Source organism: Gadus chalcogrammus, chromosome 1, assembly GCF_026213295.1.
Source record: "Gadus chalcogrammus isolate NIFS_2021 chromosome 1, NIFS_Gcha_1.0, whole genome shotgun sequence".
NCBI classification, from domain to species: Eukaryota; Metazoa; Chordata; class Actinopteri; order Gadiformes; family Gadidae; genus Gadus; species Gadus chalcogrammus.
Genome location: NC_079412.1, coordinates 11735723 through 11761390, shown reverse-complemented (window position 1 = coordinate 11761390; position 25668 = coordinate 11735723). Strand labels below are relative to the sequence as shown.

The 25668-nt window shown below is 44.4% G+C and overlaps 3 protein-coding genes across 4 annotated transcripts; 1 reads left to right on the top strand and 2 right to left on the bottom strand.

Annotated features, from left to right (window-relative positions):
• Positions 1-1879: 1879 nt before the first annotated feature.
• LOC130381906 (DDB1- and CUL4-associated factor 1-like) lies at positions 1880-18573 on the bottom strand. Its single transcript, XM_056589687.1, has 25 exons — positions 18334-18573; positions 17655-17775; positions 17489-17565; positions 17314-17387; positions 17112-17225; positions 16815-16952; positions 16119-16724; positions 14427-14528; positions 14152-14310; positions 13879-14058; positions 13315-13524; positions 12122-12291; positions 10398-10522; positions 9786-10021; positions 8620-9677; positions 7810-8008; positions 7300-7382; positions 6803-6887; positions 5821-6054; positions 5003-5096; positions 4395-4499; positions 4207-4280; positions 4021-4116; positions 3556-3781; positions 1880-3373 (listed from the first exon to the last, which is right to left on the bottom strand). The coding sequence occupies exons 2-25, from the start codon at positions 17765-17767 to the stop codon at positions 3330-3332; spliced, it is 4602 nt and encodes a 1533-aa protein (XP_056445662.1). The 5' UTR covers positions 17768-17775; positions 18334-18573; the 3' UTR covers positions 1880-3329.
• Positions 18574-18645: 72 nt separating this feature from the next.
• On the bottom strand, positions 18646-22499 carry ssuh2rs1 (ssu-2 homolog, related sequence 1). 2 transcript variants are annotated; one of them, XM_056589694.1, is made up of 13 exons: positions 22218-22499; positions 22066-22124; positions 21279-21380; positions 21102-21180; positions 20821-20950; positions 20629-20689; positions 20402-20523; positions 20244-20306; positions 20048-20133; positions 19822-19914; positions 19603-19708; positions 19210-19317; positions 18646-19040 (listed from the first exon to the last, which is right to left on the bottom strand). In XM_056589694.1, the coding sequence occupies exons 1-13, from the start codon at positions 22235-22237 to the stop codon at positions 18900-18902; spliced, it is 1170 nt and encodes a 389-aa protein (XP_056445669.1). In that variant the 5' UTR covers positions 22238-22499; the 3' UTR covers positions 18646-18899. The 2 variants fall into 2 exon arrangements, with proteins under 2 accessions (XP_056445669.1, XP_056445671.1); XM_056589696.1 differs by having other exon boundaries at positions 18648-19040; positions 21588-22124.
• Positions 22500-22686: 187 nt separating this feature from the next.
• On the top strand, positions 22687-25636 carry rpl32 (ribosomal protein L32). The gene is made up of 4 exons (XM_056589697.1): positions 22687-22795; positions 23501-23601; positions 23728-23909; positions 25469-25636. Exons 2-4 carry the CDS (start codon positions 23506-23508, stop codon positions 25596-25598), a joined length of 408 nt encoding a protein of 135 aa, XP_056445672.1. The 5' UTR covers positions 22687-22795; positions 23501-23505; the 3' UTR covers positions 25599-25636.
• The last annotated feature ends 32 nt before the right edge of the window (positions 25637-25668 follow it).

The window sequence follows — 25668 nt, the reverse complement described above, 5'->3', positions numbered from 1 at the left end:
GATTAATCAACAGGACACAAGAAGGGGAATGTGATTAACAGCTGAACATAGGATAATTGCATCAACCTCTGGGAAAATGTGTGATTTTTAAGGTAATTAAAATGAATGATAATTATGCAAATTTGGTGTAATAAATTTAACACCGATTACTGAAATATTAAACCACAGCTGGGGTCACATCGAAGGTGCGTTTGTGTCTGTCACAATGTATGAATATATTAAGTGCTAAGTCTAAAGGAAAACAACCACCTGAAAGCCAACAAAATGATAACAACATAATAATATCTTTACAATCCATCTTCATTTTCCATTTTGCGCCATGTTACAGCAGTAACGTTTTTTTTTTATTTACCTAGGATGCTCTTCTGAAATATTTACATAATAAAAAAATGCTGTATTCCAGCACCATTATTACACTGCTGCAATACAGAGGCGTTTGAGCTGTATGTTCTGCAACTGACAAAGGGCTGTCAGTACACAAGTACATAAGTACTTGTACACAAGTACATAAGTACTTGTACACAAGTATAGGCAAGCCCTTCTCCTAATTGTACTGTTCCAATTCCAGTACTGACACACTTCCAAGCTTGTGAATAACTTCTATTTGAGCTTCTTTCTATTTCTGATGTCAGAAAGAGGGAAATATTCAACACACATTATTTTAGCAAGAGCCTGTGAATGACAAACCATGTGAGGAGTGTTAAGACCTCTCCTTTGTGCAACTCTTTAGACAACTACAAAAATGTGCTGAACATGGAGTATCAAGAGTTTGATGAAGTGTTTGTGTGTGTGTGTGTGTGTGTGTGTGTGTGTGTGTGTGTGTGTGTGTGTGTGTGTGTGTGTGTGTGTGTGTGTGTGTGTGTGTGTGTGTGTGTGTGTGTGTGTGTGTGTGTGTTTGTGTGTGCGTCTGTGCGTGTGCGTGTGCGTGTGTGTGTATGTTTGTCTGTCCATCACAGACGAGGCAGTCGCTCAGAATGCAGAGCAGGTTGTCGGGTATCCAGGGGGCTGCTGGTTAGCTCCTCCCAAGTGTTAAGTTGTTGTTAAGTTTTCCATGAGCAAGACACCTAGCCCTAACTTTCCAGAGGACCGGGCTGTTGCCTTTCATGGTTGACACTGCCGTGGGTGTGTGAATGTTAAAAACCCATCTATTCACCATCACTTTCAACACATAACCACCATCCATTCTCTCCCCTCCCTTCTTTTAACTATTCCTAGTCTTACATATCTATTTAAGTTTTTTAGCAAACCTTTTTTTATCTGATTTTATCTTTTTACTTATACAAGTTATTATTAAGTGATTGTATTCTGTGTTCACTCTGTTAAGCGACTGAGTATTGTATAGTATATATATAGTAGTATAAGCTGAATGTATTATTATTATAATGTGCCTATGATTGGGTGCTTGTGAGCCACTAATTGTTAGGTGTTTGGGGTGGCCACAGGTCTGTAAATGTAAATGTAATCCATGTACTTAAAATGGAACTTGGTCCTTCCGTTTTCTACACAGACCAAAAGGTGTTTATGTTTTCGGTACTAACTATAAGTATGTTATTCTGTGACTTTATAGTTTCGAGATCCATAACCAAAGGATTATACTGCCTCTATTCTGATTTGATTGTGACAATTTGAAATGCATTTTAAGGATGGGTTGTCTTGCTCTGTGAGTGCTGATCAGTTAATAACAGGCAGAGTTAATAACAGCCATGCCTTCTTGTCAATCATCTATTTGACACGCGCACTAACCATCACCAAGCATTCTTCCTGCTCTATTGTTGAAAGTTGCATTGTCTGTGAAAATGAGCATGCACGGTAGTGCATGTACATAAACATGTAATCACACACATAATATATTTCTGGCTGTTTTTGAGTCATCTAAATTTGGTTATTGTAACTAAAATCATGAGAATCAAAGAAAATCTAAATGCCAATTGATGTAAAATGTGGCATTAAGATATGGTACATGCTGCCAAGGAAACTGACGAGAAGACAATAAGACAGTACAGTCTGATGGACAACCGGATAATGTTTGCCTTTTATTTATTGTAAAAATACTTTAGATACATACAAGCTGTACAGAAACAATCTAAAAAAATGTCAACAACATTCAATCAAAGTTTGCAATTAAAGCCTTTGTTGTCACACCTGTATAGTTCAGCTATCCAAAGGGATAACGCAAACAATCCATACCACTCCATTATATTATACCCAGTAAACAAGGCCCGAGGCATTCAAAGCTAAAACAGAACTATGTGAAAAGGTGCTTTCCTATCATACCAAACAAACTGTAGACCCACCCCAAAAATGTTCATACTAAACCTTCAGTCCAGGGATGTACCAACTGGGACCTATGTATGCGTGTGTTAAACAGGACCGATGCTCAAAGGCACTAGGCCCTTGGGTAATTCAAGAATTGTGACCAATGACTCCAAATCAAACATGGCTACTTTGAAGGGGGCTCTGGTTTGACACTGGGAGAGAAATAGTTAAGGCCTTGACATGTCAGGGTTCTGACGATTCAGGTACAATAGAGCGAATTGTTTTGAACGCTCAACGCGTCAAAACTGATGGCACGTTTTAGAAAGAGCCGCACGTGTGTTACTATATTTCAATTACAAACAAATCTAGAGGCTATTGCTACAGGGTGGCACCAAGGTGCAGTTCATTTTAATGAACGTTTTTTTATGGCAAACTTATGGGTGTGGGAGTTCAGTCTAGAGGTGGACTAGGTATGAGTACCTAGTACGGTACCTAGTCCACTCTTACGACATTGCTAACGCATTGTCGCACGAGTACACCGTGTGGTAAATCTCACAGGATAGCACACAAAAGGCAATGTCACTGACCCCTACCCATCTGTGTTCAAACAGACAAGGTCTAGTCGAATGCGAGTCGTTGAATGCTCACCTGAAAGAGCTGTGCTGATGCCACATAAAATGATGTTGAATACAAATGTGCAACTTTTTTCTCAATGTATTTGCAAATGGACTATTTCACATCCCAAACTGAAAGTGTGTCATGTACCCAACCATGTTACTGCCCAGAATGATGATATTTTTTTGTTTTTCTCTTTGATCTTGGCCCCTGGTCTTCTCTGTAGAAGTCTTGAAGAGTTCTTGAAGTGCAGACACCTATCAGGGTTTCAGTGGCAGCTAATACTTGACATCAACCTTCGTTTGGTATAAACCCCGCCCCCCTCCTGCTTAATCAGGGCCCCAAACACATCCTGGCGTTCGGTCCCACACGTGCTGGCATTCTGTCCCTACGCCGCCTGGCGTTCTGTCCGAGGACCTCCGTCCCAGTGGTGGGGGGGGGGGGGGGGGGGTCCCTCATCACTCGTTCAGGGACAACATGATGTCATCCTCCAGGTCGGAGTCTGTTGGGTGGAAAAACAACCAGACTTCAAATTAGGACTACTTGTGATGGCAGACTCCCCCCCCTCCCCCCCTTTGTGCTTCCCCCTGTAAATCAGTCAAAACTTTTACACAACTGACACAAGAACATCTCTGCTCAACTCGCAGTAACCGTCGACAACACAAGCGCCGATAACACACTCACCGTTCTCCCCTCCCTGATCGAAGTCGGAGTCGTCCTCGTCCTCGTCCTCTTCCTCCTCGTCGCCGTCCCCGACAAGTCGAGCCACCTCCTCGTCGTCGGAGGGCGAGAACTCGTCGTTGGCGTCCTCCTCCCCGTCCTCCTCCTCGTCGTTCTCCAGCTCAGCCACCAGGGGGTCCGTGTCGCCGTCGTCGTCCGAGTCGTCGTCGTCGTCGTCGTCGTCTTCCTCCTTGCCCGGAAAATGCAAAAAAGGAGGAAACAGTGAGGGGAGGGGTCTGTAAAACAAACACGTCTGGACCTGGGTACCAATCGGGTGCAGGGCCTCCTTCGGGAGCCAATAGAAACGTCACGCGGTTTGATGGGAGTGGGATCTGCCGGCTCCGACGGGATCCATCGCTGGACAGGCTGAAGGCACCGACATACGACCAAACACAAATAAATGGTCTAGAGGGAGGGAGGAGAGTGTACCTGATCTTCCTCGTCCTCCTCCTCTTCCTCCGCCAGCCTCTGCCGCCCGACCTCGTACAGCCTACACACCGTGTCCGTGTTGACAGAGTCTTGGTTCTGTGGAACCGAGCGCAGAGAGATTGTTGTGATCACAGCAGTGATGTATAAATAAATATGCATCAGTGCTGATATAAATACTGTTCTCACCTCAATCACGGCCAAGTAGCAGTCCTTTGTGTCCGTGCAAAGGTCAAATATATTCCTCTTCACATCAATTGTGGCTGTGAAAGATGTTACAAAATAGGAGTTATTGGTCATAATGGAGTCATGTTCCCAAAATGAACAAATACTGCTACGGAGTGTTGTCTCTCCTCTGTGGCCCAGGCGCTTCTTACCGATCGGTTTGTAGTCGGTGGCATTGAAGGTCCTGAACGAGGAGCCGAACGGCGTTTTCACCTGCATCTCCATTATATCGTCCTCGTCATCCGCCTGCAACATGGCTGAGAAGGCACAGACACACAGCACCCAACGGTGACTCCAAGGACCACAGGTTGTGTGAAGGTGATGCTAGCCAGGGCAGTCAGTCGTTAGCCGCTAGGTGGTCTGTGGCAGCAGTGGCCACCCCAAGGCGCCGGTTCTAGGACTGGTCAGGGCCACTATAAGCACCACACACACACACACACACACACACACACACACACACATACATACATGCACACACCCAAACACACACACCGTCTCCATCCTGGTTTGGTGAACCATCTGGCTCCCTCTGCTGCCAAGCCAGCACTGAGCCTTCTGTCACCATGGTTTCACCTAGACTGTGGTACCCACACCTAAACAGTCGTCAGTTTTGCATGTATATCACTCACACACGGACTCGCACATACACACACACACACACAATCTTAAGCTCTATCCAACTGCTTTCCAACTAAAAACAATTGGGTGCCAAGTGAAGGGTTTGCAGGATTGAATCCCTCCTGTCCTCATGCGAGGTTACCTCCATAGATGACAGTGCCGTTGTTGTTGAACACTATCCGGCACTGGTCTAGCGCTGGGACTGTGTGGAGCAGGTGGAAGGTCCGGAGGTCCCACTGAATCCTTCATTAAGGAACAACCGTATTTCCCCCCTTTCGCATTATGCAATTGCAAATGAAATTGATTCATTAAGCCATAAGGAGGATTTCTCTTTTTTTTTATAAATTTCATTTGGATTTGGTATCGTCGATTTTCTAATAATATGGCACTTGGTTTATTTAGATATGAATGAGGGAAATGAATTCAGTAAACTTAAATCTCATCCCTTATTTTTCGATCCTCTAGTGAAAAACGCCATAAACAGTGATTATTCAAATAAAAATGAAGAGGCGAAAACCTAAAATAATATCAACTCACTCAAACTAAATGTGATTCATAGAAATTATATCACCACAATAAACTTGTCGCTGATTGGATGTGAATGATGCCTTCTCTGCTTAGTTTGTTCTATTATTAGCCAGCAGGGGAAGCTAGAGAATATTTTGGATGATTCAGCGTGCATTGATTCAACATTTAGGATGATATATATAAATATATATATGCATTTGACATCTCTCTAAAGATGTACCATTCGTGCGTTCTGGTTGTAACGCTAGAAAAGGCATTCTCACTCTTTCTACTTTTTCCCCTGATTGAGATGGATGACATTAGTTACCATGGCTACCGTACAACGCAATCACCCGTGTTTAGCAAAGCCACAACAACTGTCCCCGGTGATCGAGAGGCAGACAACCGTACGTCCTGTACACCCGACTGCGGTCAGACGGTCACCAAGGATACGATCTCCGTGTTGATGACCACCTCCAGGCAGTTGGGGTGGAAGACGCCGCTGATGTTCATGTTGAACTTGTCGAACTTGTGGATGGCCTGGGCCGAGCGGACGTCCCAGAGCACGCCGTCGTTGAGCACCAGGTCGTCGGTGGGGTTGAAGGTGGCGCAGTTCCTCTTGTAGTTGTTGGCCAGGTCGGGGTTGTTGAGCGTCAGGATGTTCTGGCCCGTCTGGATGTCGTAGAGCTGCCCCCCCGGAGGAGGGGGTTTAGAATAACGTGGGTTATTTAGCAAGACTCTTTCGTAGCCTGGAAATCCAGACCCACATCTAGAAAGCTGTAAGGTCTGGCAAATGTCACTGCACGCAATTGGATAACACTACGACCAATTAGAAGAATACAAGGGTTGACGTATCCAGACAAGCGGAGCTAACCAATAAATAAGACTCTTGCCGTATCCGGCTGGTAAAACAGCAACGCTTTTGGCCCGCCTATATCAAATACAGCGATGTGATTGGTTAATATTCTGGGCCAGGGGAATCGGGGAGTGAGTGTATTGCTTGTTCCCATAGTGATTCGCTGAGGAAATTCAAAATCGTGCTCTCGCGAGAACTCTGGATTTCTCTTTCATTCAATGGGACTTACATTTACCATAAGGGCATTTAGCAGGCGCTTTTATCAAAAGCGACATACAGTGAGTACATTATTCAGAAGAAAACGTACAGTGAATTCAGACGCTTGGTCACTGAGGAGCAAGGCAGCAGGTTAGGCACCTTGCTAAAAGAGGCAAGAATGATGACATGGGGAAGAACCTTTCGGCTTGGAGTTGAACACCCTCAGCAGTATTCTGTCCTTCCAACTAGTGTTGACTGAGGTTTCTCATTACAGTATGAATATGTTTGCCATGGTTGACCTGACAAGCGAACATCAGGATTCAAACCACACTCAAACACATTCAACTTTGCCATGGTTGGGACGTAGTGCGGAAAACGTACATGTGCCACATGCTCCTTAGTGCCGATGACTCGGTCTTGAGACAGCTTGCTGAACTCCACGTAATGGTCATTCGAGAAGGAATGTCTAAATACAATAAGAAAATCTGGATTACACATTTGAATAAATTACAGCATTTCACAAATATCCGTTGTCCATACACAGTACATTTGAAACATGCATGATTTCTATACACAAGGATGCTATAGTTTAACCACCATGTCGATTCCAACTCTAGGATTATTATTACTCCTGTGAAAACAACAGGAAGTTGAGATGTGGCCATTGTCTTCTGTAAACATTCCCCTCCTCACGCAGAGCGTTAACAGTCTGCTAACACCTTCAAGTTTTCTTCACGCCATAAACTAAAAAAACTCCACCACAATTGCCTCCCTATTCATTTACTAAGTCCTGTTTAGATGAAAACTGTAGCACCTCATGAATTAAACAGCCGACAATAGATGCTGTTGTAGTAGCAGTTGTCCTAGTCGTCACTTACTTCATGATGAACACAGACTTCATCCCCCAGAGTGCCGAGCGAGGGTAGCTCCATGAGGCCGAGGTCAACAAGAGAGAGCCGTCCTATTGTGACGACAAACAAACAAGGAGCTGAATTAGACAAGAGACACTAGAGATGTAGGAGAAGACTCGAGAATCGAATCTTCTATGATTTCTGAATGGATGTACGACACCCTGGAGATCTTTCTTTTGTTCTTAGGTTTGCCTTTGTTTGTTTACTTTATCAGCCATCTGAACTTTTTCAAATGTAAATCCTACATGATCTAATATACACTTTACTCTGCTTCCATGCTATAATTTGCCACACCGCCTTTCTTGGCGCACAGCGGACTGAATAAGATCCTGCCCCCAATGAACTGAATCCAGCATCGATAAAATAATGACCCCAAGAATCCAATAACAGTGAGACACTGAATGAGTCCCACCCCTTAGAGACACAATAGTGATAATGACGGAGCAGAAAACGCAGTGCCTCTCCTTCCACACCCACCCGGGAGGGCTCCAGGTTGGTGATGACCGAGTTGTGACAGTTGTAGCTGGCCTCCTCCTGGCCCGTGAACACGTTGTACAGCTTGAGCTGGCCCGTGCACGTGCCCAGCATCAGGAAGCGCTCCCGGGCCGAGAAGGCGCAGCACATGAAGCCGCTCTGGTCCTCGTCCGCCTGCCGGAACACCGAGATGGGTCGGAACCTTAGGATAAACAAACACACAACAACACAGTTATAGTCCAACCAAGGCTGTGCTGACTAACCAACTAACTAACTACTAGCTATCTATCTGAGAATCGTACTCGTGCGAAAGTAGGAGTCTTTAGCCTGATTAAGTCCCGAGGGACGAGCACTCAACTGCTTTTTCCAGATGCCTGTGGAGAGATGCAAAACAGGGCTCTAGCTAATGATGGTTTAAATGGTCGATTATTCTGGGATTATTAGAAGTGACAGCCCTATAATGCAGACACCTGCACAATCAGCAGGTCGCACGGTTTATATACACATCAACAAGCATGTAAATACAATTCCCCCCCCCCCCCCCCCCCCCCCGGATAGGCCAAAACAGATTAACTCTGGTGGTGCGGGCGATGGTCTAACACTCTGGCATTCATTATTCAGACAAACAACCGAGAACACACGATTCTTGTTCACACTTATTATGGCACATTGAGATCGATTATGGATATCATATTGCATATAAAAAGGCTGAAGGACTTTCTGACCGAAAAATAAAAACAAACTCAAGACTACTCAACGACAATCAACAATTAGCCGCCTCGTTCCCTTACGGCCGCCCCGGATAAGCCCTACCTGCTGAACACCAGGTGCCGGTCGAAGCAGCCCCCGTCCACGCCGCCGTACTTGGGGTAGATGACCCTCCGCGTGTGCCGCGACGTAAAGTTAGTGGGCGCCTGCCGCCGCTGCTTGGGCTCGGGGCACTGGTGCGGCGTGAAGAGGGAGAATGGCGGGCACGTGGCCACGGGGTTCTTGCAGCGCGCGTGCTGCTCCCTGAGGTACTCGGTGATGATGCTGTCCAGCGCCGGCGGCGAGGGCAGGTGGCGGTCCAGCTGCTTCTTCATGGCCGGGCTCTGGCTGAAGGCGCCGTGGTCCGACTTCTGCCGCAGCACCCGGGGCTTCTTGCAGCTGGGCGCGCCGGGCACGCGCTCCCGGGTGAAGGCGATGCGCCCGGGCAGCGGCGAGCCGTTGGTGTGGCCGAGGGCGGACGTGGAGGGGAAGACGGGCGAGGCGGCGGCCGTGAGCTGCGACGCCGAGGGGCGGGTCTGCGTCTGCACCGACATGGTGGTGGAGGCGTGCCGCGCCGGGACGCCGTTGGCCAGCCGCGGCGCGCGGGGCAGGGTGGCGACGGACGAGGCGGCGGCGGCGGGCTGGGGGGTGACGGGGGGGATGGCGGACGTCGGGTGGGCCAGGTGGCAGAGGATGGCCATGGGGAGGTCGGCCTCTTTGGTCAGGGTGTTGGCCGTGCCGCTCAGGCCCTTGGCCACCAGGTGGTTGCGGATGAGCAGCAGCAGCTCCTTCTCGGGGAAGGAGATGCGCGACTGGGCCACCACGTTGGCCCTCTGCAGCCAGGCCAGCGACACGTCGGTGCCGATCAGGAGGGGCTTGCCGGAGATCCGCTCGATCAGCTCCGCCGCAAACTTGCAGAACTTGACGTGCTCGTTGCGCTTGTCCTGCAGCACGGGCTCCTTCATGAGCTGCTGGATGTGTCCGCTGCTGAACAGGGGCAGCTTGCTGATGATCTGCCGCACCGAGGTGGAGCGCGACAGGCCCACCAGGGCCTTACAGGCCAGGGCTCTGATCTGGTCCGCGTCCGTGATGGGCATCTTCACCATGAGCAAGGACAGGAGTACCTACGATCCAAAGACGACAGAAAGGGAAGCAGGAGAGGTTAGCCCCGACCACAAAGACACGGCCTGCTGTACTGAGGGGTGCCGTGTGTCCATAGAGGGTGCCAGCACCTTGATGCCGTTGTTGGACTGCACCACGTTCCACATCTTGGTGAGGACGCTCTCGCTGGACTTGGTCTGCTGCGGGAGGCGCCGCCGTGCGCTGCCGGCGATGAACTTGCCGATGCTGGAGATGCGCTTGTCCGGAGCGCAGACACAGTTGATGACCACCTGCAGGGCAGACTTCTGGATCTCGGCGTCGTTGACAAACACCTCGCCCTCGGCCACCATCAGGACGATGCTCATCCCTGAGGTCAGAGGGTCAAAAGTCAGTACAGGTGGTACGCTAAATGGTAACGCGTATGGATACAATCTGGTTAAAGAATATAGATGCAGTTACATTTTCCAGGGAAGATCTCCAGTATTATTTATAAGAAAATGGTTGAAAGTGAAAGATATTTTGCATAGTTGATTATGTATCTGCCAGTAACAAGTATAACCTATGAACTGAACTGTAATCAGAAGGCATTTAGAATGTAGAGTGCCGAAAAAAGCATTCCTAAGGAAGATGCAATTTATTAAGTCACTGCAATATACTGCACATTACACGTCGACAACCATGATCTCACTTATCAAGCAGGAAATGGAGAGCAGTGAGAGTATTGCGTGCTTCTTAACACATACCGACAGTAGACACACTGGCCCCCCCCTCAGCGAGAACAGCGACGGCGTCAGCCAATAACAGCTGGATCTTGGGGACGACAGTCAGCATGCTGAGAATGTCAAGGGCGTACCGGACTGTGTCACTCCTATGGAAGGAAATACATAAAAATCAAATGGTAGAGCCTGAATTATTAACATTGACAGGGTTAGGTGTTGGATTCCAACTTGCACCACCCATGCTAAGAACATATGCATTAGTAGTATTTGATTGTAGTATTCTTCCAGCATTAGGCAGACACGTGACAGTGACTTTTTTAGATGCATTTTTTTCTATTTTTTGTTTGGTTTTCCTCTTTCCCTTCTGTCTTTTTTAATGGTTCTATCTTTTCTAAAAACGGCCTGTTGACAAGGGTTGCGATTTAGCACATGTGCCAAAACATTCAAACAATGCATCTAGTTTGTCCAATGTAATTGCTTTGTCCACATCCAATAAACATTAAAAATAATTTATAATAATAACTGGTAATGTTAGTTGGGTATTGCTAGACTATCCCTTAGACCCTTATGAGTAGAACTGACACTTAGAATCACAGAATTTAAAGAGTAAACAATAAGTAGTGATTGACATCTGGAAGATTTCCAAGAAGAACTGTATGGATTTATTTTTAACTTATCCTGGCTGGTTTTTGCCATGCATCGACGTGGATTCTGAGGGCTGTCCGTCTACTGTAAGCATGCATGGGTTGCATTGACTGACAGGTTTCCCTTGAGTGTAGCCCAATCTTTCCACGGACTGATCTTCCCACTGGAGCATGGCAGGAAATGTCTTTTTCTAATCTGTGATCGGAATTTTTGTATTGAAACACCCAGAACTTTTTTTATTTGAGATCTCATAGGACATTTATATTTTTCTTTTGGGGTTGATGGATCCAACATAGGGTTAGATGATCGGAATTGAACAGAATTACATGTTGTACAGCACATATGCTACAAGTTAGGTTAAATTATATTATCTGAAGTGAACTGAATTACATGTTGTACAGCATTGTACAACAGTTCAGGTAGAATTTGATAATTTGCATTGATATTTCATATTACACGCCACATGTTCAACTAGTGGTACTTTAAAACATGCATTGATATTTCAAATTATATTCCGTACAATCTATAAGTGATATTTTAAGAGCTGCACTTATATTTCATATTATACACCACACCTTAAAAATATATGATTTATTGCCTTCAATCAAATTCTAACAGTTTATTCTTTTTTATTTAATTTTATTCTGCTTAATAGAATATCATGACTTACCTTGATAGTACATAAAACAAACGTATAAATTACAAATTCCCATCCATATTTTATTGATCATTTTCCTGATACCTTCTGGTTTAGATGGGTATACATTGAAAACTTTTGATACATGATCTGATTCGTCTGCTGTTGTTATTTTGGGTTTGGGTGTAATACCTAATGTGATTAAGAGCTACTGTAGCGCTCCTGCATGAACCTTAAAATAAAATTCCCCAAAGGGAATCCCAGAGCCTGTCTGGTACACACAGAGTTACACAGACATTGGGGTTCAAACCCAGTCCCTTACGAAACACCCTCACCACTACATCACCCTGCACACCGTGTAATGTTAGATACTTTGGATACAACATCCAGAAAATGAAGAGGAAAACAGAGGAGACTACAGTGCGTTTCTGTGGTGCAGCTGGAGGCTGTTTGGCAGGGCCTGTACCTGCCGTAGTAGGTCTTCCAGTTACAGGCGATGGATATGAGCTGCAGGAGGAGCTGCACGCAGGAGAGCCTGTGGAAGACCTCGGCGGGCTCCCAGTAGAGCCGCAGCGGGCCATACTCGATGAGGAACTCCATCATCTCCACCACCTGCTCGTGGGTGTAGCTCACCGCCTTGGAGGAGAGGGGAAACATCGGGTCCCATGTTCTATTATAATGCAGTGATGTATCTGGAGGGGGTCATCTCGGAGCCAGAAGTCTGACACTGCTCATGTCAAACTTATGGCGGGAGAATGCCCGGCGCCCGCGCTGGAAACCAGCAGGCGCAATGGGTGGAGCTGCCCAGGGTTACCGGTACTATTACGGAGATATTCTACCAGACTGGGAGAGGGGCTCATTTCAGAATGGCATGATGGCGGCTCGAGAAGGCCAGTCTACCTCATAGACATGACTTAAAACCTTTACAGACACTTTGTGTAAGGACCCCTACAGGTACTGTGGCAGGACGGTTGGTGTCTGGTCAGGACAACTTAGCTTGCTTTGTAATGGCTATGGGAAATGGTTAGTTTGTATTTGAAATGAGACATCCGATCATCTGCGACATCACTACGGTCATAGTGCTGTAGATATGCGTATTGTAGAATCTTGCAATCGGTGTACACCGCCTTGGCATCATCGCTTAAGCCAACAGGTCCCGTTATCTCATCTAAAGCCGGAGGGTAGTCTGGATTCAGATCGGTTTTTGCCTAGTAGTCATTTGGTTGTTTTATTTTTTGAAACTGAAATGTTTTTAAGTCCCTTCCAATCGATGGTCAGCCAAATCACATTGGTTCATCACAATAGATGTTAGTCTAAAGTCTGAGACTGTATGGATGGTGAATATTGAAGCATTATATGAATGTCACCAAATGATAACGGGATAAGGCAGCATTCACAGGTAAGGAAGGCTCAAAAGTACAATGTGCTAAATTAGCCAGATCAGGCTAACCCCGGCATCAAATTTGAAGAATATAGTCCTCCCCCTACCTCTCCCTGCCACACCCAGCCTCGAAAACAGAAGTTTTCTTAAAAAACCTAGCATGAGTTTTGAGATGAGGCCCTTAAGCTGGATCCATATAGCCTTAAAGTAAGCATCTACATGAAATAATGTGCATATTACACAAACACTGACACACACACACTTCCCCCTCTATTTACCTTGTAGTAAGGCTGGGAGTGGACAGGGGCGCCCCCTTCTGTGCGCTGCAGGGACTGCTTGACGTGCTCCACCTTGATGGCCAGGTGGGCCTCGAAGTACCTGCGCAGGGCCATGCAGGTGTGCTTGGCCGTCTGCCGGCTAGAGAAGATCTCATCGTCACTCAGCAGCTCCCCCTGGTCTTCGTGGTTCAGGATTTCCAGTGTACTTATCTTAAAACATAAAAAAAGCATTAAAAAAGTACTCTGTTTCCTTTAACTCACATTCTTTGACGTCATCCTTGTTATTGAGCCACCATTCTTGAGAGGGGATGGGCAGGAAGCTATAACCGAGTAATCTGGATAACATTTATTAGACAATGATTTTCTTTGTCCTTCTCCAATTCCTACCCTCGCTGATCCCTGTGACGCACGTTATGACGTGTAACAAAAATAAAACTTGCGGTGAGCAATGTGAAATCAGTCACTATTGATCAACCTCTCCCTGTTGTACGACTGCAGGAAACCTATGTTCCAAGAGGTCCTGACCGGGAAAACCACGGTCTAGAACCAACACAGGCGACCTACCAGGTTGACCAGGCGCCGGAGGCCGTCCTGCCGGTCGAAGAGCTCCAGGACGGCCCGGAAGGAGAAGGAGATTGAGAAGAACATGGTGGCGTGGCAGCAGCCCGACGCGTGGGAACACTCCAGCAGCCACAAGGTGTAGCCCACCACGTCCGACAGGATGGAGGGCGGCAGCATGCACACCTTGGAGGAGAGCACGCCAAACGACATGAGCAGGAACTAAGACACAGCGGACTCAATAGAAGAATTGTATCGAGGCGATGTGACTTGTTGTACCCTTTCCATGGCGTCCTGGTTATAGGCCAAGTAGTAAAGACACAGAGACACTCCCGTCGCCGCCATGGACGGCCGAGGGATTTCTAGAAGCTTCTGCACCCCCCCATGCGCAACAAACTCTGCTGCAAACTTCTTGTGCAGCAGAAGGGACGCCAGGTACTGCAACAACAAATAACAACATCAACACAGAATGAAGACAAGCTTGACACGCCGAGCCCCACTGGGGTGACTCTGAGCCAATCAGAAGCGTTGGTCCGCTCCATGAGTTCACGCACCTTGAGTGCCTCGAAGGTGAGCTGCACGTCGTTGGTTTGCTTCAGGTCCATGTAGTGCATCAGGAGCTCACGGGCGCCCATCTGCATGAACACAGCCAGCAGCTGTGGGGGAAGGAAAACCAAACGTAAACATATCAGCTTTAACCTGCAATCGTGCACATTATCCACTAGTCCAGGAGTCTGCAACCTTCACCATCAAAAGAGTCCTTTTAACAGTTATAACAAAGGACAACACCATACTTTTATGAAGAGAAGAAAATACTGCTTACTCTGAAATAAAACACAGAACTATGCAAACTTCTTTGAGTCCTTCCCTTATTTGTGTAAAATTGATAAACAAAGAAATTGTTGTTGAAATAAATCAAACATATAGCTAGCCAACGGCTATGGTTTTGTTCAGTGCTGGAAGTTATAGCGCGGCTGTATTGCAACGCTGGTGTGAGTGCTCATTTGAAACACGACCCACTTAAGTTTCAATGAAGACGCACTGCTTACCTCATAAAAATAATACATGTGTCATAAACATTGTGCAAAGTTTCAATGAAATTGCACCGCAGCTACAGCGCTATTCGAGAACATGTGAAGAAACGATATTATGGATAGTATGCACTATTCTGGAAGACAGATGGAAATAAATAAAAAAAAAAACGCAATTGGAGTAGGCTATATTACCTCATTAGCAGACTGTAATTATTAGTTAGTATTTGATATATGAGGAAGAGCGTGAAGAGTTGGTTCGTGAGGAAAGATGTCGAGGCGCTGGCAGTAAAAATAGATAAAGACCCCCAATGCAATATAGTAATTTGAAAACGTATTTAAAGTGACCAAATCTGTTCAAATGATGAACGCAGATGGATGGTAAGTGACAAGGGACATTTTCAGGTCTAATTAAGGGGTGTGACAACAGTTTTTTAGGATGCCTCCAAATTAAAAAAGGAAGTGGCAGCAATGCCACCTGTAGAAAATGTAATCCTTGAGCCCTGCAAATTCTGTGTGTTTTTCAAAAAAAATTAGTTTTTTCCCTCTTTTTCTTTTAAATCACACAATCTATCCCCAAATGCAGTTTGCATTTTGACGATTGCATGCGGTACACTCATCATTTATGTGATTGTGTGTTTCTTTGGACTCTCTCAGGGAGGGGAAGTGAGAGAGCGTGCCTCTCTGTAAATCGCTGGTGAAAACGTATCATCTTACATCAACCGCCATAACCACATCCAGCAGCTACAGCCATCAAAGTTCACATATCTGTATGACAACTCTATCTGCTCAATATCCTTTACATCGTTTGACACATCACAGGCAATTGAGTATGCTGGAGCCAAATTAATGTCATCAATTTGTTAATTGTGGATGTTTGCTTTTTGTTTGTTTTTGAACACCGAGAATAGATGCTCTGTTATTTGTCTGTGAACGGCTTTCCGCACCTTACTATCTCCTGAGCTACCACGAAACAAGCAGTCTGTAATAACAACAAGCACACTATAATAGGCGAGTATAAAAGGTGTAGCAGTCCTGCCTACATTGTTGACATCAGTGGAGGAAGAGTGCCATCTAATGGTGGGTTAACAGAGTGCAATTCATATAAAATTGCCCTACCAAAATCTACTGAAATTACCCAAAAATGACACTGCGAAGCCCAACAGAAGTCACACACACTCCTAGGTTAACAGCGCATGGTAAAACAGGCCTCACCTCTTGGTATTCGCCGAGGGGTGTGAGGTATTGTAGGATGAGTCTCTGCTCTATCTCGGGGGTAAGTGGGTACAGATGGTAGTTGTTGCCGATCACCCAGGGGCTCATCTCAGACCAGCTGCTATTGGAGAGCTCATTGAAGTTCCTCTCCGGGTCGGGCAGCGAGTAATGGAGCTTCTGCTTGGCCTTCTTGCCGCCCTCCATCTCTGCCTTCCTCTTCAGGTATCCGCTGCCATCCAGCATGTCCTGGTGCGTCACGGAGACGGGTGCAGAGATGGGCTTCATCATGGTCTTCACCATAGAGTTGGTGCGGCTGCTGGTCCTGTGAGGGGAGCTGAGATAGAAGGACACGTCCTTTTCCACCTCGACGGCGGCAGATAACGATTTTTCCGCTGCGTGGTCTTCCTCCTTCTCCTCCTGCCGCTGGGACACCCTGTTTCTGCCTGACCTGAAGGGCATGTCCTCAAATCTCCCGTCGACGGCTTCCTCATCCAGAGGGAGCAGCGGCTGGCTCAGGCTCTTCCTGGGACTGGGCCGCTTGAACTCCTGCTTGCTCTCTGCTTCCTTCTCTTGGAGCTCCCGCAGCCGCTGCAGCATCAGTGGTACCTGGGCAGAAACAAGGGCACGGCTAATGGCTATAGTTACCAACACTATACACAATTATATTCCAACGCTAGTAAAGAATCCCTGTCTCACCAGGACAGAGTTCTCCTCTCTATAGTTGGCAGCGATGTCCTGGTTCTCCATGGCACCAGCCAGAAGGCCAGTGGCATAGATCCTAAGAGGCTGCTCAGCTTCCTGTGCCCAATTGAACAGCTTTTCAACTATCCCCTCCTGTAGAACAAAACAAGCAGGAAAATGTAGAACGGAACAGCCCAAACTACTAGAAACACTTTATGCTAGCCAAGGTAGAACCCAAACTCAGTCTTGTGAAGGACCACAATAGAATGTGTCATGGGCAAAGAATATTTAGTGATTTGGTGAATACCACACCTTTTCTTGAAAAACCACAGCTGTCTCCAGGCCAGGCATGATGTTCTGCAGCAGACGACAGGCCGCTGTGTTAAGGGAAAGCTCTCTGCTAATCATCACATAGCTATTGACCAGCTGGGAAGAAAAAATACATTTTAAATATTAGAGGAGTATAATGAGAGCATAATAGGGCTGATTATACATTGTTTAAACTTTGTCTTACAGCATTCATGAAATCATCATTCTTGAACAGGATTTTAAGTAGATGTCCTAATACACATTCTGGATCAGCTCTCCCTAAAAGGCCACAGGATAAAAACATGAATCAAAAGCACTTCAAACCATTTCTTTCTAAAATGTTTAATTGCCCATCTAGTGTCACGTAGATTTCAATGTACCAGGATGTCGGTCATCAAAGGGATCTGGATCTGCTTTGTGGTATTCCTCGGTTTCTCTTTCTACCAACTCTGAGATTCTGCAATTGTATCACAAAAACATTTGTACACAAATAGTTCACAAGCCTAGAGCTGCATAGAAATGTGATATTGTGTGCAAACGACTCACTTTGTGAGGATATCAACCAGCTCCTCTGTGCTGAACTGCTGCTCGGTCTCCCACTTTTCCAAAAGAGCAGTCAGCTCTGCCTTGGAATCCACGCTGGCAGATGCAGACGCCATAGCGTTTCCTAACACATTGATTGAATAAATAATTGGACTCCTCCAACAGTTAAACACCTTTCCACTCACACAACTCTGTTTAACTAATGTACCACACTTAATAACCATACGCACTTAAAAAAACACAACAAATGTTGAGCGCATCTTAAGACTATGACTTCCTCAAACGACGGGCTCTTCAGTCTCATGAAGCAGCTGCTGCAGCTCTCCAGGGGCTGTAACTGTCAAACTGGCAGCTTGTTTGTGAACAACAAGTCGGCAGTCGAAATATATCATCAGCATTTGTCGGATAGACATTTAGACAGAAAAACGATATGTTTGGTTGTCGCTCGTAGCAGGCTTTGTGCAGTAATGTTAGGTGAAACTCCTAAAGCTAATGGAACTTCATAGCGACCCTATGTTGGCACTTCGCTGGGACGTTTTGGTTGAAACGTAAATGATACGCTACCAACAAATTCTGAGTTATGATGGTGACAGTTTCGTCTCCCTTGGATCAGCACATATATATTAATTTACATCAACAATCAGTTAGAGCTAGCTAAACATAGCAAATGAGCTAACTTTACCTTGCTCCACTCAGCTTTCCCACGATCACCAAACCCTTCTATTCAATAATATGAAACAACCCTCGGCCACGTCCGGGTGGTTATCTCACTGTTAACGAAGGTCTCACAGCCAAACCTTGATTTTGTGTATGGTAGCTTCCTGTGCACAATGTGTTTTCATTATGGCGAAAACCAATGATCCTTTAGCAATACACCTTTTTGCAAACACGTTCCATACGTCATTTGACTGGCGACCGTCTACTTTTGATGACGCGGCAGTTGACAAAAAAAAAAAACATTGCGCAATACTTGTATTGAACTATTTTATTATACACTTCAACATACCGCATACAGACGTATTATTATAACATATCGATACATAAAAATCATAGATATATCGCCAAAAAAATCTTGTCGAAAATTACCTTTAGAAACAGATTGAAATAATATGAGATGAGTGTATGATTTTAAATATAGTAGTTGTGTTTTCAGTGGTGGTTAGTAAAGCCTGCATAGTTAGTACCATGCGCTGCATAGTAAGTTATGTGGTCTGAAACGTTCAAAAGCATTTACACATATCAGTAAAGTTACATTATTGTACAGCAACAAGTAGCTGGGTAATTGTCAGCATTAACTTTAAACTCATTCCCGTAAACAAAGTAAATGTGTGATTTCCCCTTCCATTTGTAGGTCACCTTGGTTATGGGGATCAACTCAATAGTTTGACGCTGAAAACAAAGAAAATTAAGACATTTAGCGGCATATATATAAAATACATGTTTCCACTGCAGTAATTAAGCATCAACAACTATTAAATACAAAAAATACATATTAGAAACACACAGACAGAAGTCATTTTGAGACTAAATGAATGGAAGTTGGGGGGGGGTCGTTCACCTGCTGTAGAATGCGAGATGTTGCAGAGTATGTGGTCTGGTGTTCCCGAATCAGGCGCTCTGCTGCACTCACCACATTCAGGTCAGGGAACCCCATTACAGGGTACACCTAAAATCATATTTCAGTTAATGTTGCCATTGTTTACACACAACATCAAATTGATTTCCTACTGAAGAAGTAGCCCTTACTTTTCCTTTCAAAATGTACATTACTGATTAGTTACAAAGGGAAATATATTTCACAATAAATGTCTTCAGAGTATTTAGGTAGTATACCATAATATCTATGCATCTATATTAGCTATACTGTACCTAATTATTTATTTACAATACATTTTCCTATGGAACAGAAATTATCCTCTTGTATGAACAAAACCTATCCGATTTATCTTACCAGGTACTGAGCATCTTTGAAAAGCTCCTTGCCAGTTACTTGGTTCAGGTTTTCCAACAGTAGACCACTTGACTGTTCCACAATATAGTCACTGGAATTGTTGGTCCTGAGTAGAACATTTCAAATTGGTATGAGTAACCTTAAACCCATATTAACAGAACAGAACACTAACTGAATAAAACAGACATACGAATTACAAGCTATAAAGCAATAAAGCACCATTTCACAGTCAGGTTGATGTTGACCAACAGCTGGCGTCGTCCATGACACGTTGAGCATTCTGTCGATCCCTGGCCATGACATGGGGTGCAACTGGAACACAATAAAATAGCGTCCGACTTTCACTGTCCAACTCTTCTGGAAAGCCTTGCTATGTGCTCAAATGTAAGATACATGCCATGCAGCTATTGCAAATTTATAAAATAATTCATATTTGCATATTCACTTTTCTCTCCCTCTGCCATTGCAGTGGTGGCAAATACGCTCATCTCCATGGTTATTCCCAGAGCCATGGCACACCCAGCAGACTTTCTGAAAAGGAGAAGAAAGAGGAAGGAAAATAAAGGGACAGGAAAGGCTTGTTTCAGTATTTCCTCATTTCCTAAAACAACCTCAGAGTGTGTGCATGTCTTTTGACTTACATTGCCAGCTCCAGCGCATTGTTTGCAAGCCACTCTCCCCATACCCATACAGTAATGGCAGTTCTGTAAATGAATGTTTCTTATTAGGAATAAGGGATCAATTATTATTTCCCCCTCTAAATATGAGTGTCACCTATAGCATCTAAATAAGAACATACCTTCATTGATGAGGTGTAGGGAACCTTGATAACCTGTTTACTATCCTTGAAGAGAGTGGGGGCTTGAGAAATGATATCCCAGGGTCCTGGGATGGGTTGAGTAAAGGCATCCACAGGTTCGCCTGAACAAAAAACGTCACAGCCATTGTGCAATTAAAAATAAAATATATCGTATAGAGTTTGCCACATATAACGACTGCAATAGCTCAAGTGGCAAGTGTACACACCATGGTAGGGCTTCTGACTCCACTCTGTGGATCTTGACTCAGTAAAGGTTTCCAGGCGATACTTCAAAAAACAAAAGGAAAAACGGCAGCAGGAAGTAACTGTATTTAGATTAACAGGCTTAAAGTTATGCTCTTCATTTGACAATTAAAAGCAATATGAATACAATAAGCAGACTTGGCCCTGATTCATACCCTGTATGTGTTGAAGGCTTCCATATTGGTTATCACACCATCCTTTGCAGGGGCTGAGCTGTAGCAGCACTTACTAGAGGCGTACAGGGCCAATGCCTCACGGGCTGTGTCTTCACTTATAGACGGGATGCTGTCGATAGCAAGAAATCACTATGAAATATACTCTGCAGACAATAAATTATTAATTGGATCAAATCCCTTTCGATGAACATAGCTCTTTATGTCATTCTAAATTTCCAATGTTGTGATGTAGTTATTATTTATTGTATTTGTAACCGTACTTCCATTGTGCTTGTGAGGGTTCAGGCTGTGGTGGGGGGGGATTAGGGAAGGAGGGCATTGGAGGAGGAAGGAATCCACCTAAAGCAGAACAGAAAAAGATAGTCAAGAACACACTTATGCTACGAGATTATCGAGAAAATGTGACAGCCAGCGCCACTGTGGCTTTCTCATTTTACCTCCGCCTCCAGCCACTGTCCCTTCATAGCCAGGCACGTTGTCGAAGTCGATATTGAATGTGGGCGCGCTCGGGCCTTCGGATAGGGGCGGGGCGGACATCCCTGAAAGAAACAGGAAAAACCAGGGTGCGCCCATTTATTATTGAAAAAAGCACACAAATCTTACACAGCATAAAACTAACAAGCCAACTCATTGAAAGCGCCTTTGGTGTTTATTTGCTGTCCATATCGCTATGCCCACAGTGTTATAAACCAACAGATAACAACCGAGTAGCTCTGTAAACAACTGTAAAGACAGCGAGAACTTACCTTGACTTTCCAATCGAGCATTAATTCCAAAAGGTTGTACAATCAACTATACAGTAAGCAATGTAAGAGTAGGCATAATCTGGAATGTGAACTATGACCCGAGTAAATATGAAACAGCGGCGTTTGGAATAAATTACGGCAGCAGTTCGAAAATAGCTACAATTCTATCACAATCAGTCAACTGAGGAATAATCTAAACCACTCACAACCCACAAGTGGTTGGGTAAACCTGCTAAACGAAAATGACGCATTATGGAACACGGTAAAAGTTGCGCTCACGTAGTTAAGTGTGTGGGTGTTGGCCTAACTTACACTATAGGCATCTACGTTTTAAATTGGTATTGCAAGATCCAATCATTTTAAACAATATTTTTAACGAGACCAATAATCCATGGGTATAAAGGGAGTAGGGAAGAAAACGTAAGAATAAAAGGTGACAGAATACAGCTTTGTAAACCGATTTGAAAGATTGTTTTACCTGGTCCGACTTCGGATGATATTGAGTATCCAGGGTTGAGGTATCCAGAAGGTGTTTGTCTACAAACGAATATAAAAAAAAATAGATATTTTAATGTAGGCTTCAAACTATTTCGTGGGACTTAAGTGCCTCAATAAGGACTTCAGACTTACCCTATTGCTTGATACGCCATGTTGTGTCTTAGGTTTTTATAACAACTTCAATGAAAACCAAATGCAGTATACTGGTGTAATAACAGCTAGGACTCGTGACATCAAGTTAATTATTTCTAGATTCCAGATGTTGGCCAGCCCTACACATCCGTCGCGTTTAACATTGAAGGCTTATTTTTTCCAATCGGTTACTTTACGCATATGTTAGGCTATATAATATATTACAGTTATTAACTGCAACCTTTATGTGTGGTAGTTCACTTCGAATTCATCAGGAAACGAAACCTTCATTGGAAACACTACTGCAAAGGGGAGGCGCGTATTTGCAACATTAATACAATTAAAGAAATAAAAAGGAAATCACGGAAGCACAGTCACAAATACTGTATTCAACACACAACCCAATAAAGCTTGTATGTTATGCGATACGATACATTTAATTAAAGAGGTTGCATTTAACTTTGCTGTGTTATTTTTCTGAATAGAAATACACTACCCACAAGCCCTTGTAACACCTACGGAAGTCCTTTTCTTTCCTTCCGCTGTAGCAAGGGTCCCTTTCTGGATTGACTCGGCCGGTGAGTTGACACAATCTATGTCCATCTTTAGTTGTATTGGCCTCATCCATACTTAAATCACTAGCAAATTGAATGTAATCGAGTACGAGAAAGACTTACGTGATAATTGTTCTCATTATAAGCCTACAGTCGATACAACTTCAAAGTGGAACGAGAAGACGGCGTCACCGCATATTTCTCTGTACGCTTAAGCTAAAGGCCTGCTCTAAAGCGTGGTCTGTCGTTTGAAAGCGAGACCTAATTGGTTATTAAAGTCCTTTTTTTTTTACATGTTTTTCAAATCTTACGCTTCTTGGTTGCATGTGTTTGAATACAATGAGCTGTAAACATAGCTAGTAATGCAACGAGCGGGGGGGGGGGGCATGTGCTAGCTGACGAGCGCTGAGCTGTACATGCTCATTTATAATTTTACACGCATATAAATTAACCCAAGGATTAAGGGAATGTGTCTGCCGGTGATGCAGGGAGATGTGTCTTAAATTCTCATCGCACACAGGCAATCAATACTTGTTTTCCCCCATGCATTTGACTAAATCCTAGTTTAGGCCGACACGTTCTTTTCGATTTACGTATTTACATTGTAACGTTAGCTTATGTTATTGGACGGGGCCAATGCCAACCCTAAACTATTTTGTGAATGAGTCTTGCCAGTATTTTGCCAACCTCTTCCAACTAGGGTCTAATTAACCACTATTCTTCTCATAGTCACCATGGCAGCCCTGAGACCACTCCAAAAACCTAAGATCGTCAAGAAGCGGACCAAGAAGTTCATCCGCCACCAGTCCGACCGATATGTCAAGATCGCGGTATGGATCTCTACGCTATACACAATGCAAGCAATATTTTAGGTTTCTAGAGTCCATTTCTGAGGTGCTGCCTATAGAAACCAGTTGTCAAATGATGCCTGACTATGTTTAATTCTCTCCCTTCAGAAAAACTGGCGTAAACCCAGGGGTATTGACAACAGGGTCCGCAGGCGGTTCAAGGGTCAGATGCTGATGCCAAACATTGGTTATGGTAGCAACAACAAGACGAAATACATGCTGCCAAGTGGCTTCAAGAAGTTCCTTGTGCACAACATCAAGGAGCTTGAAGTTCTGATGATGAGCAACAAGTAAGTTGTTTTTTTTTTTAGGCTAGAGTGTTCCTATTCTCATTATCTAATGCAGACTGTCGCTAGACGAACTTGATCTGATAAACAGGAAGACATCACACCCAACTCTTTGCTAAAGTAGACAGGATGCCCCGAGACATTTTTTTTAGGTTGAATCACCATCTATCTAATGTGTATGGTTAATCCCCATCCAACACTGATTTAATCTAACATATAATCAAACGTAACTGTCACCTGTGATACTTTCTGTACGTATCGATTCGCAGACCGGGGAAAGGAGGGCTACATAGCAGTAGTTGTTATCCTACTAAGGACTGCCTGATGACGGCAGCAGTTGTTGGTGTGTGTAGGCTACATGGGAGATGCTTATATTGGTAGCCTACGCTTGGCTTCCTGTGATGTGGCACAAGGCTTCAACCGCGTTCGCACAGGTTATCACAGGCTGCAGGTCTCGTGTGTTATGATTTGAAGTAGTTAACCAAGTCTGCGTTAGACTGTGGTTCATTTAATTGTGCTTTATTTTGAGTTTTGCACACTCATTAACAAGTTTACTGTTTCATTGCGATGAATTAATTAAGCCAAAACTACCAAATAATCGTTTTAACATAACAGCATGCAAAGGAAGCAAACTGAATTTGTGCAGCACACCGTCTTAGTGACAGCCGTTTTCTGAAAGGAGCGTCGTCAACGGCGTCACTCACAGGCTCAGACCTGGGCTACGTCTATAGCTGACCGCACTGTTATAGAATATGTTTCGAGAAAGCCATAGTAGGAACATGGTCCTATGGCTACATTGATTGTACGCAACGCTGCGGTTACGCTGTTTAGCGTACATTTTATGTCTAATGAAAATAGCTCTGGCTCGTCAACTGTTGGATTGCTGGCAGAGCAGGTTGGTTTCAGATAATGCAGAGGGAATTGGTGGGGAGCAGCCTTGTATCAGGTTGATACTTGAGTAGTTTAAACTAACAATGATGTGAAAATATTAACGAGATGTCGAGGTCTACTACTTTGGCGCGAACTTAAATTCAACAATATGTTAAAAAAAACAACACAAGGTGAATGAAGCCTGTTGAGATGAGCAACATTATTGAATCCTATAACGGCTCAAAAACACGAGGTGAATGAAGCCTGTTGAGATGCAGGATAGTTATTGAATCCTATAACGGATCAACAAAAAGCTATTTCCATATTTAAGAGAAGCCAAACTTAATTGCGATAAACGATTGATGGTGGTCATGTAAAGGTCAATATTGAGTTTTAGATTGTCCTCCAAACTAGATGCTTAATTGATCGTCGTGATTTAAATTGAAAAGTCGTTTGCAAAGTAACAAACAAATAATTGAAAAGTTCTACCGCCCCTCCAACACCTTATTTTGCAGTTCATTAATTTGTGCATAATAAATTTGTTAGGGATCAAGAATGTCAAACAGTATTATTGGTTATCTGTTAAATAGTAGTCGCATACTTGGAATATGTGAATGCAGGAACAATGTATTGTCTCTAACATGATCAAACTGTGCTCCTTTTTAAATTGCAAAATCCTTGTTCTTGTGCAGGACACACTGTGCCGAGATCGCCCATAACGTCTCATCCAAGAACAGGAAGGTGATTGTGGAGAGGGCAGCTCAGCTGGCCATCAAGATCACAAACCCCAACGCAAGGCTGCGCAGCGAGGAGAACGAATGATCTGGCCATTATTTTCAAAATAAAGTCTGTAAAAATGGTTTTGTTTCATTAGGTTTTGTTATTTGTTTGA